This window comes from Dromaius novaehollandiae, chromosome 7 (assembly GCF_036370855.1).
Source record: "Dromaius novaehollandiae isolate bDroNov1 chromosome 7, bDroNov1.hap1, whole genome shotgun sequence".
NCBI lineage: Eukaryota > Metazoa > Chordata > Aves > Casuariiformes > Dromaiidae > Dromaius > Dromaius novaehollandiae.
In genome coordinates, this window is record NC_088104.1 from 36,693,054 (window position 1) to 36,708,130 (window position 15,077).

General features: G+C 40.4%; 1 protein-coding gene across 3 annotated transcripts in view; it reads left to right on the forward strand.

Annotated features, from left to right (window-relative positions):
- Positions 1-12,544, forward strand: part of LOC112986459 (aldehyde oxidase 3-like) — a 51,349-nt gene extending 38,805 nt beyond the window's left edge. For 2 of the 3 annotated variants that reach the window (XM_026105776.2, XM_064515179.1), the window contains 9 exons: positions 228-323; positions 1,310-1,438; positions 2,265-2,339; positions 2,718-2,770; positions 3,325-3,439; positions 4,542-4,607; positions 5,934-6,122; positions 7,379-7,546; positions 10,422-12,544. In XM_026105776.2, coding sequence (XP_025961561.2) covers positions 228-323; positions 1,310-1,438; positions 2,265-2,339; positions 2,718-2,770; positions 3,325-3,439; positions 4,542-4,607; positions 5,934-6,122; positions 7,379-7,546; positions 10,422-10,475 — 945 coding nt within the window. In that variant the 3' untranslated portion in view covers positions 10,476-12,544. The remainder of the gene's footprint in view (positions 1-227; positions 324-1,309; positions 1,439-2,264; positions 2,340-2,717; positions 2,771-3,324; positions 3,440-4,541; positions 4,608-5,933; positions 6,123-7,378; positions 7,547-10,421) is intronic. The other variant, XM_064515178.1, reaches the window with a different exon arrangement.
- The last annotated feature ends 2,533 nt before the right edge of the window (positions 12,545-15,077 follow it).

Below are 15,077 nucleotides of genomic sequence, written 5' to 3' on the forward strand. Positions count from 1 at the left end.
TTGAACTAATTACTGTGAACTCTCCCATTAATAATGACTAGCTCGGTTAAAGACCACCTTTTCCTAGAGCAGTGGAATTTGTTATTGTCAGGCTGCTAGAGAATTTCCACTCCCTCTTAGTGTACTGATTCCTGTGAATAAAATCTGTCTTTTCCTTGTTCTTTTTCTTATGCACCTCTGTTCAATGCAGCAAAAGTTATCACCAAGTTTCTGTGACTTTTTTTTAGGCTGGAGCTCTCGTCCATATTTATATAGATGGATCTGTACTAGTGACTCATGGTGGAATTGAACTGGGACAAGGAATTCACACCAAGATGTTACAGGTACGTCAGAGAGATACCATCTGAGTGTAAACAAAATACACCGAGAAAGATAACTGAGCCAGGAGGGTGAATGGTGATGAGAAGTCCAACAGACAAATTCTATAAACATAAAAAGGTAAAATTTAATGTTGGCGTGTTGCTTCTGAGTTATTGATGAAGACAAATCTTGGGAAAGAAAAAAGCTATAACAAAAGTGATCTCTGAAGCCCTGGGTAAGAGCTGAACCTCTTCGTGGGAGCCATCGCTTTTATCAGGAGAGCTAAGGCACAGATAACTCATGCAAAAAGGATCTAACAGTTATTTGCACAGGGAATTAAAATGCTGTAGAATTAACTTTGTAGTGTATCTAGCACCAATGACAACATCAGTCCATTATTATGCATTTCTGGTGTAAATAGTGATAAACAAAACTATGTGCCATATAGGTCATTTTGCAGCTAAAATGAGGCCTCTCCTTCAAAATGAGCTGAATGAACATTCGAATATCAGAGCACTGCGAAAAACAGTGAAGTAGAAACACACTAACCAAATTGCTTCAAATGAGGTAGCAAGGAAAACATAAAGATGAGATTCGAATCTCCACGAAGGGAGAGTGATTTATTGTTTTTAAAATTTGATTCAAAATTTTCCATATACAACCAAAATCTGATTAGAGGGAGCAGTTCATTAGAGGCAAAACATATTATATTATATTGTATTGTATTATATTAATTTGTTTATAAAATATTTATTTTACAGAATAATTGCTAAGGAAGACTTCAGCAATTGTCCCAGTTATAGTGTTACTGTTGAATTTTATCATTTCTTTGTGTGTATAGAGAAAGAGATGAATGGCAATGCTCTATTTTTCCTGCCTTGAGACTGTCACTTCAAGTGACCTAGAGATAGAGATATATATATGTGTATGTGCGTGTATATATATTAAAAATGTATATATTTATGCATGTAAGTGTATATATACATATATTCTTTTACTTTTATTACAGATTGCCAGTCGTGAACTGAAGATACCGTTGTCATATATACACTTCTGTGAAACAAGCACAACAACCGTACCTAATGGCAAATACACAGCAGGTTCAGTTGGAACGGAAATCAATGCAAGAGCAGTCCAGGTTACATTTATTCGCATTTTTTCACATGATCATTGATTCTGTTAAATAATGAATATCTGTCCGAGGATTCATAACTTCATTTTTCTTTTGAGCAGCTTTTTTATAAAACAAATCAGTTCCTTTATCTCAAAATCTTTCTTTCTAGTTACTCCATATGCACAGTTTAAAGCAAGGCAAATTACTGAGCACTGTTCAAAAGGGTTGCTTTTTTCTGCTTTACTGTATCAGATTTACAAATGTTTTCTTTAGGTTGCAGCTAGAGGAATGTATAGAACTTCAGTTTATTCTGAGTATTTAAACACAGTTTAAAGGAAAATTTAGCATAAGGTACATTCAGGAACATTTCTTTATAATCAGAATGAAATACCTTTATCTACTTAAATGCTTTGAGATCAATTGTGCTTTCATTTATATCATGATAGATCACTCAAGCCAGTGATTTTCTGTCTAGTAAATCAAAGTGGGAGGAGAGTCACGTCCTTTGTCTTCTTTTTGTTGATGATTTAAGTGCTAGTCTGGTATGTGAAGACTTCATACGTTAGAGCAGATGCCAGTGCCAGTCTTTGCAAAGTACTGCATTTGTAGCTGGCAGTTAGCAGAGGAAAGAAGTTGTAACTAAATGAGCAGAATTATGGCCCTCAGAATGAAACTACTAAAACAAATCAGCCTTGCTTTGAGTCGTTACCAGTTGAAGGTAGAACAAAACACGTCAGAGGAGCACTTAGCAAATTAACATCACCAGGCAAGTGCTTGTATTGTTTTGAAAACAGCAGAAAGATTTGGTTTTATGTGCTGGTAAACAGTGCCCAACTTACTTTTTCCCTAGGATGCCTGTCAAATCCTTTGGAAGCGCCTAGACCCTATCCGAAGTAAAAATCCTAATGGCAAATGGGAAGACTGGGTAAGTGCCTTTCTATGTTCCATACTATTAAGTTATGATGAAGCAACAGGTGTAGTGTGAAACCTGCCATTCCAGAGGGAGTGAAACCTCCTTCTGCCTCCAGAGGGAGGAAGGGGCCTCCCTGCCTGAAGTAAACTGGAGGAGAGGAAGAGAAGGAACAGTGGAAGGGCAAGTGGTGCAACCCACTGGCCTGGTAAATCTGGCCAGCTTCAGAGACTCTCTTTTGCCATGTGTCCCTTCCTAAAGACCATTGCAGCGCACAAGGAAACATAAAGCTTTTACTTCAGGCTCCCCAGTTTCACGTTTTCTTTAAATGTGATAAAGGATATATATATTATTTTAATTCTTTCTCTTTAATAACGAATATACCTTTTGCAGATCAGTGAAGCTCACAAGCAAAGCATCAGTCTTTCAGCTACTGGCTATTTCAAGTAAGGAATACTGTTAGTCTCTTTGGATGTCTTGGCATCAAAGATGCCTCTTTGTCAGTATGTTGCAGGAATGATGAAACTTTCCCCATTAAATCTTCTTAAGTCCAAATCAGATGCAGCACACAAACCATTAAACAGTTGCCTGGACCACAGACTGCAGAGTTTAGACAAGAGGAGGTCTTCTTTTCGATTCATACTGGTTTGAGAAGCACTTTATATCCTTGGTTAGCTAGTTTGATAGTGAAGCCATAATCTTCTCCAGTGCCAACTAGAGTAGGACACAGGAAGACCATACGTAATTTTGCTCCATGGCCATCACAGTTTGCCACCATCCTGTCCTCCCAAATCATTCAGTGCAACAGGTATTTATCAGTGGTGCTACACCCCAGATCATCTTTGACTATGGAGATCCTAAGAAAAGAGTTCAGTTAAAGAATTTAGTTCACATGCTGTATGATTCCCCTAGTGGTCTCAGTAACGAGGACATGGATGATGGGGTGAGGGGTGTCTTGATCAAATTAATCTGATCTGAAGGATGCTCTTATTTCTTCCAGGGGTTATGTTACAGACATGAACTGGGACACAAAGAAAGGCCATGCTTTCCCATATTTTCTGTTTGGAGCTGCTTGTTCTGAAGTAGAAATTGATTGTCTGACAGGAGACCACAAGGTAATGGCAAAAAATACGATGAACTGAAGTAGAGTTGGGTAAATTTCCCAGCGTCATTACACTCCAATGACAATTTTTTCTTCTGCTCCTTTTGGCTGAGAATAGAGACATAGTCTTTGCTGAATGTACTCAACAAAATGCCAGCATTTTGCTACACATGAAAAATTGCTATACATGTCCTTTACAATATAATTTGTTAATCCCCTTTGGGAAGAAAATTCTGATGTTAACCAGAATAATAAGAGAGTCTATGAGAACAGTAGAAAATAAAGAAGGTCTAATAATGTATCTACCATGTATGACGGCTTTGAAATTCTGTCATACCTTCTGGACATCTCCCTGTGTGCTAGCTCTTCAACAGCACAAGCCCAGATCATTAGTTAAAGTCTGCTTTTCAACAGGGCTACATTTAAAACAGAGTAAGCCACTTTCACGTAGCATGCCTGTTGCAAAGGGGATTCAGTGCAGGGACAACTCTCAGAAGCATTGTATAGAGACCAACCCAGTGTCTTCTGGGCTACTGGGGAATTGCATTTTGCAGCAGCAACTGCTATACATCTGTAGCCTATGTGGAGCTAGGCTCCAAAGTCACTGGAGTCTGGAAAATCCCATCAAACTACACGCGGTAGTTTGATCCTGCCGGGATTTAGGAGGAGAAGTCGTGGGACCTTATATAAAGACAACACAGTAGTCATTCTTCCCTATCCCCTCCTCTACATTACATATCAGGAACTTCTGATCTTCTGGACTTCAGGTGACTGCTTCCACACTTACAGAAAAGCATAGGAAGTGACTAAACATACCATCAAACAATTCAGTTTCCATCAGAGAAAAAGCAACAAAGCCATTCTTGAATTTCTGATCATCCTGTTCCTGATCGGATGTGCACACGACATCAGACAATCAAACAACCAAAAAAATGCATCTTCTGGATGAGCTCTTGATCACCTCAGTCTGTTTCAAGTTGCTTTCATTTGTCAGAATAAATTTGTAATAGTTGTGATGACCGATCTTTAATGGGTGGGACTGCATGCTGTTTAGCATCCCTTTGTTGTTGTCTATTTTAAATATAACTTCATAACACCTTTTATTTGTTTAACAGAACATCAGAACAGACATTGTCATGGATGCCTGTTTTAGTATAAATCCGGCTATAGATATAGGACAGGTATGTACTTTCATAGTTGTGCTTTATATTAGATGTTAGTGACAGATGGCTCTTTGTGCCTAAATAATTGCTGTTACTAATCAATTTAATGTCCACCAAAGCCTATGAGAGACTATCCATTAAGGCTCAAGGAGGTTGGATTGGCAGATGTCAAACATTTCTTTATTTGCAGCTACAAATAATATTAGGTTAAGTTTTCTACATCTTGATCATCTTCTGAGAAGTGATGAGTAAAAGCAGGTCCAACAAACTGTTTTTAGGATTAGCACCCTGAATCTCTTAGTGACTTTCTTGAATTTGTACCCCAAAAAATTATTGACTGAAGGCTAAATCTTAACTAGCTGCAGAATGCTGTTGACTTCAGCTGTGTTAAGAAATGCAAATGTCATGGGAAAAACTACTGACATGGAACAATATCATATCAATAACCATATTCATATCCATAGCCATGTATTATGTATTCAAATACCTACATCTGCAGACAAACTGAATGTTTACAAAAGCAGTGTCGCTCGCTAATAGTTTGGAAGAAGGAAAGTAGTGGTGAACTCAGAAGTGTATGAAGTATTTGCTATTTCTTTGCAGAGTCAAAGGAAATGCTCCTAAAAATATAACCTAAATTAAAAAGCCCTTCTTATCCTACTTATTTATCCTGTTACAAGCTCTTCCTCACACACTTGCCCTTTGCCTAATAGATTACGTTCATTATGCATATCCAAGGATTGCCAGGTTTGCCAAAGTCATTCTGCCTTAGCGCTTTGGTTCTGTGTTCATCTTGCGCCAGTGCTTACATCACCACTGTCATAGCCTGGGTGTCTCCTCAGCAATTAATTGTTCCTACTTGAGGTTGGCCTGTTATTTTCTCTTCATATCCAGCCTCTCGGATATTTATGTCTGACAGGTTCTTTAGAAGAGATTTCACTTGCTATCCACAATTCTTTCTAAATAAATATCAGATTGAGCAGACTATTTGTGTCATAGTCCCTGGGCAAATATCTCTTTACTGAAGTTCCTTTGAGCAATACTCCTGAATTCAGTGGATTTGACTCAGCTCTCAGTTATGCCAAAGCAAATCAGAGGTAACTGCACTAGTTACAGTGAGTTTAGCCAGGAATAAGGAAGAGTTGAGCCAATTAAAATATTTGTGCAAGTCAGATGAGGACACTTTGGTCCTGTTTTAGTCTATGTTGGTTTAACTTTTACTTGTGGAAGGAAAGGTACCAGTTAATGTGTAATCTTAAAAAGTCTAATCTTATATATGTTTTTATCTTTTAAAATGACTGAATGAAAATCTAAAAATGTACCTTTTTATTTTCCTTTGCTCAGATTGAAGGGGCCTTCATTCAGGGAGTTGGGCTTTATACATTAGAAGAAATCTACTTTTCCCCAGAAGGAGAGCAACTCACTCTTGGCCCAAATACGTATAAGATCCCTGCAATCTGTGACATTCCTGAGCAGTTCCATGTGTATTTACTGCCAAATTCACGCAACTCAATTGCCATCTATTCCTCCAAGGTAAACAGGCCAAATTTACTGTATACAATATAAGCAAGTGTGCCAGGTGATTCTGCTGCAAAACCTTAAGTGTTTGTGGTATATAGTATTGCATTTTTTTCAAAATAATTTCAATTTCATCTATGCAACAGATTTCAGAGTTACTCCATGTACTTAAATGGTGCAACACTGCCGTTTTGAGATTTTAGACTCCTAGATTCCTTCCTGTGATTTATTGACATTACAGTAGCACTTGGAAGCCCTAACCAAAACTGGAACCTTTTTGTACCTAGCTGTTGTGCTACACGTACGAAATGAAAGAGTCTGCCCTGAAGAGCTTAAACTGGCTAAACGGGGAAAAGGATGAAAGAAGGAAATATTATGATCCTTTTAAAAGATGGAGAAGTCATGCGGGGAGAGAGAAAGTAATTTTCTAGAATCTCATAGGAAGCCTGTGATAGGTATGGGAACAGAATCCAGTTCTTCCATTAGCCTATCTGCAAGGCACCAATCTTTTTGTTTTAAGGTTATATCAGCCTCTGAGGAGGAACCCAGCACTAGGCTTGAGCACTATTCATAGCCTCAAAATAAAAGCAAGAAAACAAATTTTCAGAATAAAAGGGGAGTTAACCTGGAGTATAGGCTTCTGGCTGCTAAAAGACCAGAATACCCACTGTTCCAGCCTAGTGTCTAGACCAGGTGTGTCAAGAATGGGAATTTCCAGAAAGTCCACTCCAGATGTTTATGGCATTACCCAGTATGAATGACTAAAACTCTTTCACAAGAAGATAGATACTAGATACAATGGGCATATTTCTTAACAAAATTAGGTAGTGCAAATTTTATGCTTGCAAGAGGGGCTAAGGAGGGGCTTTCTTCCTCTGTTTAATAATGTAGAATTAAGTCCACTTGCATATGGAAAAAGGAAGTTTATATGAGAAGTCATGAGTTATTTTATGGTTTTATAATGTGACCATTGAAGTCGCAGAATAAAGCTTTTCTGATAGTGTACCTGTGTTGTGAATTTTAAAATGATCTCCATCAGCCAAATCCTAGGCTTTGATGTTTTTCTGATTTGAAGATTCTCAGAGATCCAAGGAAATCTGTTGAATCCAGATATGCTGGTCTTAGCCAGATACTGAGCTGGTGCTGCTATTCAGTGTAGTTCAGATAACTTCACTGGAGATGTGCTGATTTAACTCTGTGCTGTCAGTTCCTAACTCATCAGCCAGTTTCTAAACTCATCAACCACTCCAGCTGCCTCTCTTCTCTGCCAGGGTATGGGTGAGGCCGGATTCTTCTTGGGCAGCTCAGTTTTCTTCGCCATAAGAGATGCAGTAGCTGCTGCACGGGAGGAAAGAGGATTGCCCCTGGACTTCACACTGAACAGCCCGTTGACTGTTGAGCGGATTCGCATGGCCTGTGCTGATGACTTTACTGAGATGGTAAGTAATGGTATTTTCATTCTTGTCATGAGATTGCCACCTCCTCAATACTTCTCTTTAATCTGAATGGACTGCTCACATAAACTGATCAATGAGACTCATATCTTTTCTTTAACTTTCTGTGCTTAGCAGAACTTTGCATTTTATTTAATCAGTGACACTTTGCTTAGCTATGTTGACAGACTAGTATAAACTGACAGCCAGAGTTATCACCAGTCCAGACCTGAGGAATCCGTCCAGTTTCCTTAGTGGTAATGATTTCAATTTATTTATCTCCCTTGTTCTCAAAGCCCCTGAAAGTACTTTTGAGATTGCAGTCTAACTTTGTCTTAAGTGTCACTTCACTTGCATCTCTATTAGGAATTATTACTGTGTCTAGACACAGAGCACATGTGATTCATCACTTGTCCTGTGTTTCTGGTCTGTGATGACTCCACTTTGCCCCACATACCCCAGTTTCCTTCCTCCCTTCCTTGAAAACCAGGGAGTGGAAAGATGGGCTGATGCACATCCTGGTCTTAACACAACATGGAGTCAGAATACAGGCTGCATGCACAAGAACACTCCCAAATACAACATTTTACATCTAGCTAGTATGGATCCATGCAAGCATCACCACTGACAGTGGCTTCCACAGAATCTGAGAGTGCAAATTTAGGATATTCACTGTAAAGGCTTAAGCTTTCTAGGTCCTAGTTACTTCAGTATCAGCTCATTCTCTGTGTGATGAACACACAGGTAGAGGCTGACAATGATTATTCCCATTGTACAATCCATTCCCAGCTGGGTTTACCAGGACTCTCATCTTTGACCTTCAGGTCACACTATGTCTCCTTTGTTTTGTGAACTAAAGAGACATTCAACTGACACTGAAATGATGGGGCCTAAGTAGGACAACAGGATTTAGGTACCCCAAGCTGCTTGCATGTTTTGACATGCATGCAAGATGCCTATGTTCTGCCTATCTCAGGCACTGTAATTCCTTTGCAGATTTGATGTGTAGGTTTGAGAACTGTACAGCTTGCCTATCTGAAACAGCAGCATAGTGCTGACTCCAGCTGTTTTTGACCTACCACTGTCTTCCAATATCTGATATCTTGCACAGATGGAACAGGCACCCACAACTGATGCACTGTGCCCTTTTATTGAAATTTCCCCACATATGCTGAAGTTATGAGAATGGCAAAAAAATATACCCTCACCTTTGTAGGCCCCTGTGACTTTCTTTCCAGAGCAGTGCCTTCAATCTGCTCTTCTTATATCTTGCTCTTCCCTTGCTAGTAGGGTTTGGCAGGAAAGAGCAGTAGCCTGCTGAAGAGTACTTACTTTTTTGTGAGACTATGAGGGAGGAGCCAACTTCCCTCCCCCTGCCTTTCCAAGCCAAGGATGATCACACAAAAGAGCTTCTTCAGAATGGAGGGCAAGAAGGGACATGATGACATTGTTTTCTGACTTAATAGCTTTAGGCCACTTCAACAGGTTTTCCACTGCACTCATTCTTTTGGCACTCTAAAAGTAGATGCATCTGGTGTTGCTTAATACATTGTTACTTGCCCAAAATCTCTGCTTATTTGTAACCTGAAGTTAAAAAAAAAAAAAAAAAAAAAAGTGGGGGGATAAAAATGTGAGAGAAGTAAAGCATGGGAGCCAGCTATCAAACAGATAAACAGCAAGGGTTTAGCAGCTGTTCTCACCACAATCCATATCCAGTCAGAAAGCAAACTAAATAAATATTTTGGGGGCCTGAAAAATAGAAAACCTCAGACCAGACTGTGACAAGGTCCTTTTAATTAAAGCTTTAACCTTAAATCATTCCCCTACTGAGAACATATTTACAGCTGTAGTGTTTTGACCCAGGTTATTTTTGGTGGAGCTGATGAGCCCCAAGGCTGTAGCCTCTGCAAAACACCAAGAACACCTTTCTGGTACAAAGACTGAGCACAGGACTGCACAGAAACTCCTTTCAGATGTCCTCTGGATACTTGCATATCTCCTCGTGCTCTGAAAAGCACAGACTATTTCCAATACAATTTTCAAGTTAAAAAGAGATACTGCCCAGTAAGAGAATATTTCACTTCTGTCAACCAAGTAATCAAACCCTTTTTCAACATGGCAGCCTAATCAAAAGCCCCCCAGAGCAATCGCGTTCTACCTTAGGCTGCAAACTTCTCTGTGAAAGGGACAAAAGCTGACTCTGGCAAACCTGCAGGCCCCTAGCTATTCCAGTGGCAGTCAGCAAGAGACATCCTGACTTCAATCTTTCTTGAGGTTGGGAGTGTGAATTTCTCATCCATCCACCTCTGCTTCCTCCCATGCACAATATCCAGTGATCAAGTTTTTCACAGTGATATGATTTCTCATATTAATAGAAGTCACAATCAAGATCAAGGATCTTTGTGGGCTAGGTGTTGTGCAAACACTTGGTAACAACTTACAGTCCAAATAAAGGTGAAGTTGTTATCCAGATCCTGGCATCTAGGTATTATGAGTTGATGCTCTGTCTCCAGCGTTCTGAGGGAATGCCCTCAGAACTGTAGTATTTCTCTGCAAACATCATTGCCTCTGTGATTTAATGCAGTCACATGCTGCATAATGGAACCTCGTATGTCAGTTCCTCTAAGTAATCTGAGCCTATCAGGCTGTGAACTCATCTGTATTACAGAGCTATGTACTTATTTAACTGTTTGATTACAAGTATCCCACAGACTACTAGAGGTAAGTTGGTTGATTTCTCAACCCTTTATAACATGAGAAGGTGGGGATTAGTGCATATAATGACATTTAAATGGTTGAAAAGGAACATGCATTTGTGCATTATGGTAATTTGTCTTTCCTTTTAGCAAAATTACATTGTTTTCTTTATATTTGCTTTCAGATTCCAAAAGATAAACCTGGAACCTATAAGCCATGGGCCATCAACATACACTAATGCTGTTTTCCTAAGTATGAAATAACCAGGTAATTCCTTCAGTCACCTACTGACTGATAGCATTGCAGCAATAAAGAAGCTGAACTATAATACTTAAACACATACACATACCCACATATCCATATTTCTAGTACCCACTGTACTGTCACATCAAGTAAGAGATTTTTCATTTTGAAACGTAACTTTCTCTCTAAATCAAATCTTGCTCCATGCTACACTAGAGTTCATGGTGTTACCCCGTGAACTTCAAAGAAGTTGCATGGGATTTTGAATAATACCTGCAATAAAGAGCAGATCACAAATGTTACCATTTTGCCACTTCTTCACCCAGTTTAAGATTCACAGCTGTTGTTATCCACTCTTTCTGTTCTCTTAGTACATGAAAATTTCAAAGATCAGAATTAGACATTGTATGAATTAGTAATGGACAATATGTCAGTCTTACAGTAGAGCAGAGATTCTGAAAGTACATACTGCCAAATGTTTTTTAGACAGATGTATTACTACCATGGTAACCACAGTAATAGTAGTAATTATTTTTGCTTTCTGGCAGGCTATCACAGGCTGGCTGCATGCCACTATACCTCTCTATACCACTACCAGCTTTGACCTCTCCTCAGAGCTGAAATAAAATCACTGCTATTCACTGCATCACCAGGCCCCACTCCTCCTCTCCTTTGCCTTACCAACAGTTTTGCTCCTCCTTCCGCAGAAAATGGTGAAGTGGAACAGAGCTGTCACAGTCATCTGTGGGTTCTGAGAGAGGATAAGGTGAGAGAGGTTTTTTGTGAGGTAAGAAGCTATATACCACAAAGAGTTAAAGAGTAGGATGGAGTCCCACCACTGCCTTTGAATGAAGCTCACAATAGAAGTGAGATTTTCTGGGATGCAGTGAGTTAGTGAGTAAAGATGTAGGGTGAGAGACCACCACATTTCTAAAACCTCACTGACTTCATGTCTAAAATATTCATTTTTAAGTGGTGTTGCCTGTTGTTAATATAAGCAGGCACACGTAGCAGATGTGCAGCAGGTGACTTGGACAGAAAGGCTAGAGGGGAGCAGGGCTAAGAAGGAGCAACACCAGTAGAACAGTTTGTCATTAATAACAGGTGTATCAGTTCACTGTTTAACTCAGCTGTGCCAAACAATGCTACTGCCACTCTGACGGACATAATTTTGGAAAGGATGTTTAAAAGCGATGCAGTGGCAGCTGTGTGAATCTTGATGGAGTGTTCCCCCATGAGGAGAGGAGATGGAAAAGAAAGTGCAAAGGATTTTGAGGGAAAGTGAAAGAAATGGCTGCCAGCCAGCATACACGTATGTACAAATGAATATTCAGTTTTCACATTTGACAGTTCAAAGCAATAACAGAAATTGTAAGAACACATTTAGCAGTATCACCGTGTACCCAAAACACTACCATAAGAAGTAACTCTGCAGATACTCAACAGATACTGCATTTGTTCAGATACTGCTCTCAGTTATGTAGATGTAAATCTAGACTATTTTCGTTTATTTTAAAGGAGAGACACATAAATGTAAATCTAGATTTATTTCATTTATTTTAATGGAGAGACTGCAGACTTTGAATAGCATGGTGTGGAAGACAGTGTGACCCACACATACCATCAGATAAATCATATTTAGTCTACATCTGGAGAGGTGAAACAGGATTTTTTATAAATAAACTCAGACTGCAAGTAATGAGGAACTTGCTAGGTTAGGTTGGTAAAGTTTTGCTGTTTGTCTCTCTCGGTAAATTGTGAGAGACTGCAGCAAATGAGAAGAGCTCAACTGGCAATATACTTTGCAATTTCGTAGTCTCAAAATGTAACTGTGATTTAGACAAATGCTCTCATTTTAGAATGAGTACCAAACCATTCAGTGCCTTGGATTTAAAATGAATTAATATCTACTGCAAATGAATGAAAGGATGAAAATCCTACTTCTGAATGTGATCTCCACTAGGGTATTTTTTAATGTGGTATTTGGGGGATTTCATTGGGCTGTTATTTGGAATTTGCTTAAATACGTCTTCAATAAAAGCAAACTTGTAAGGCTAGAAGGAATACTGTCCTGCTATTTTGTGACACTAAGATCAATATTGTTTCAAGACAAAAATAACACCAGAAGTGGTGTGAGATGAGATCTGGCTTGTATATAAATATAATTGCCCCATGCCAGAGTACAAAGCATGCTTAAAAGAATTATTTGCAGAGTATTTATTCTGTTAGGTTAAGTGCTAAAAGGTACGTCTCCACGAACACAGAGGAGCACAGAGGCACAGCGGCAGGCGGGGGAAGCCCAGTAACCCTGGTGGAGAAAGGAGCCCCCTGGCCCGGCTCCTTCCGGGGCTGTCGCAGGGGAGCCGCAGCCCTGTGGGCCGGGGTGACACCTGTTACGGTGAGTCGGGGGAGAGGCTCTTCCTAGCACCTCTCATACTGCCTGCGGGGGCAGGGGGCTTATTACTGTGGCCAGCACGCTTGTCTGGCCATGCCCTGTGCCTGATCGCTGCCGTCTGTCCTGGCTTCTTACTAAGCTCCATTCGTAACTATTTTCCTGGGTTGGAGGGACTCCCTGTTCTGTGTGCCGGTGTGTGCATGGGGGTCTAAGTGCCAGAAACTGGAGAGGGGACAACAGGTCATCGCAGCGGCCTCTGTGTGTGTGTGGGAGCAGTGACTGGAGCGAGTGCGGGTACACATGCGAGTGTGTGATCATGAACACTTATCAAGCTGGACTGTTCAGCAGGTAGGATAAGCAGCTTGGGAGCCAGGAATATGCGTATGAGACAACCAGAGGAGGTGGCTACTGGACCAGGAGGTCCGGGCCTATTGCTGGAGAGACCATAAGGTCTGGGGTCGACTGAGAGACCTGTTGGCGCATGTGTCTGTGCGGGAGGCAACTGGAGACAACACAGTCCAAGGCCCTGGGGTCGGGTCAGACTGAGTGTCTAAGGGCAGTTATTGGAGGGATCCACAGCGCATGTGGGTGCATGTGTTGGTGTGTGCAGGAAGGTCTGCGTACCAGCAACTGCAGTGGGGCTGCCAGGCCTCGGGGGCTCCTATGTCCAGGTACCGGCAACTGGGGAGAGCGAGAATCCAGGGAATAAGTACTGGATAGACTGAGTGTCTAAGGCCAGCTACTGGAGAGATCCATACTTTGTATATATGTGTAAATATTTCCCACTAACAGACCTGCATCCAGATCAAGCAGAGGGGGGAACAGGATGAGGCCATTGGTGCCATTTGTGTTTGCATGAGTGCTGAGTGTTCCTGTCCCTGTTGATCTGTGCAGCCACACGTGTATACGCATATGTGTTGTACACGTGTTTGTGTGTGTGCCTGCTGGGACTACATGCTCAGCCTTGCTACTGGTTGGAGCTGGAGGCATGGAGCTGCGCCAGCCTCACCTCTGTTGGGCTACCGAATTCAGTGACCCCTAACATATTCAGCTAAAGAAATTGTATTTATTGCAATTGAGGCTCTCCTAAGCACTCCAAGATGAGTCATCTTGTTGTACAATTGAGATAAATTGTATTATATTTCCAGATGTGAGTACAAGCACTCTAGCTTGAGAAAGGATGGTGGTTTCATTTCCAAGTTGATGTGTTGTAAGTGGCAAGTGTAGGCTTATTTTTTCCTCATTTTTAAAACTTTCCTTTTATGTATACATATATTCTAAGCATATTTGTCTTGTAGCATGAACAAAATATTGATTTTACTATCTCTCAGTTTTGCCCTAGCTTTAGGGTAGTCTAGCCTAGGGTAGTGTAAATAAATGAATGCTGGGTTGGTCAATGGTGCAATGTCTGTAGTCCAGACAAGAACAGACAGTAGATCATAAGGAGCCTCACTGGAGACATGGCCTGACTTTCTTTAAGATAATCAGTTGAATAAGATTCAACTGATCAGTGGGATCAAACGCAAGTTAACCAAGTTCTGCTTGGATAACAGAATATCACAGATAGAAGCTAGAATTATTTACTTTCTTCAGGCTTTAAATGTAATCTGTGCTAGCTCTCATATGGATAGATTAGGAATGCTTACTTGCTTTCCAAAACATAGACACACTCAGGGAAAATGTTTTCAAAGGATCAGTCTCTACTAAAAAAAAAAAAAAAAAAAAAAAAAACCTTAATAGAATTGATGTGTTCCCCACATTGCGAGCGGCTGGTGCAAATCGCTTAGAATGGTGTGTAAGAGCACCAAGGACAATGCTTCTCCCTGCTTTTTTCTGAATAATTATGATTTAGCTGGGAGGTGTGAAGACCTCTTTGCTGGGTCACAGCCAAAGAAGTGTTTTGTTGGAATAAAAAAAAAAAGGGGGGGGGGGGCCTGTGGACAACCTTAATTAAAGTCATTGTTGTGCAGGTGGCCTTCCCTTCCTGAGGCATAGTGACTGGCCCTGTTTATACATCTGGTGTAACTTAACCAATCATTTGGAGAGTTTTAGCCAAACTTTACACTTGGTGCAAGTTTCCCAGCTGTGTAACTTCTAGAGGGAAACTTGTGATCCATTAGTTTACTGTTTTGCCCCTTTTTGGGAGCAAAGAACTAAACTGCAGTTGCATCTCCTGTCCTGTAACAGCATGAACGGTATGTC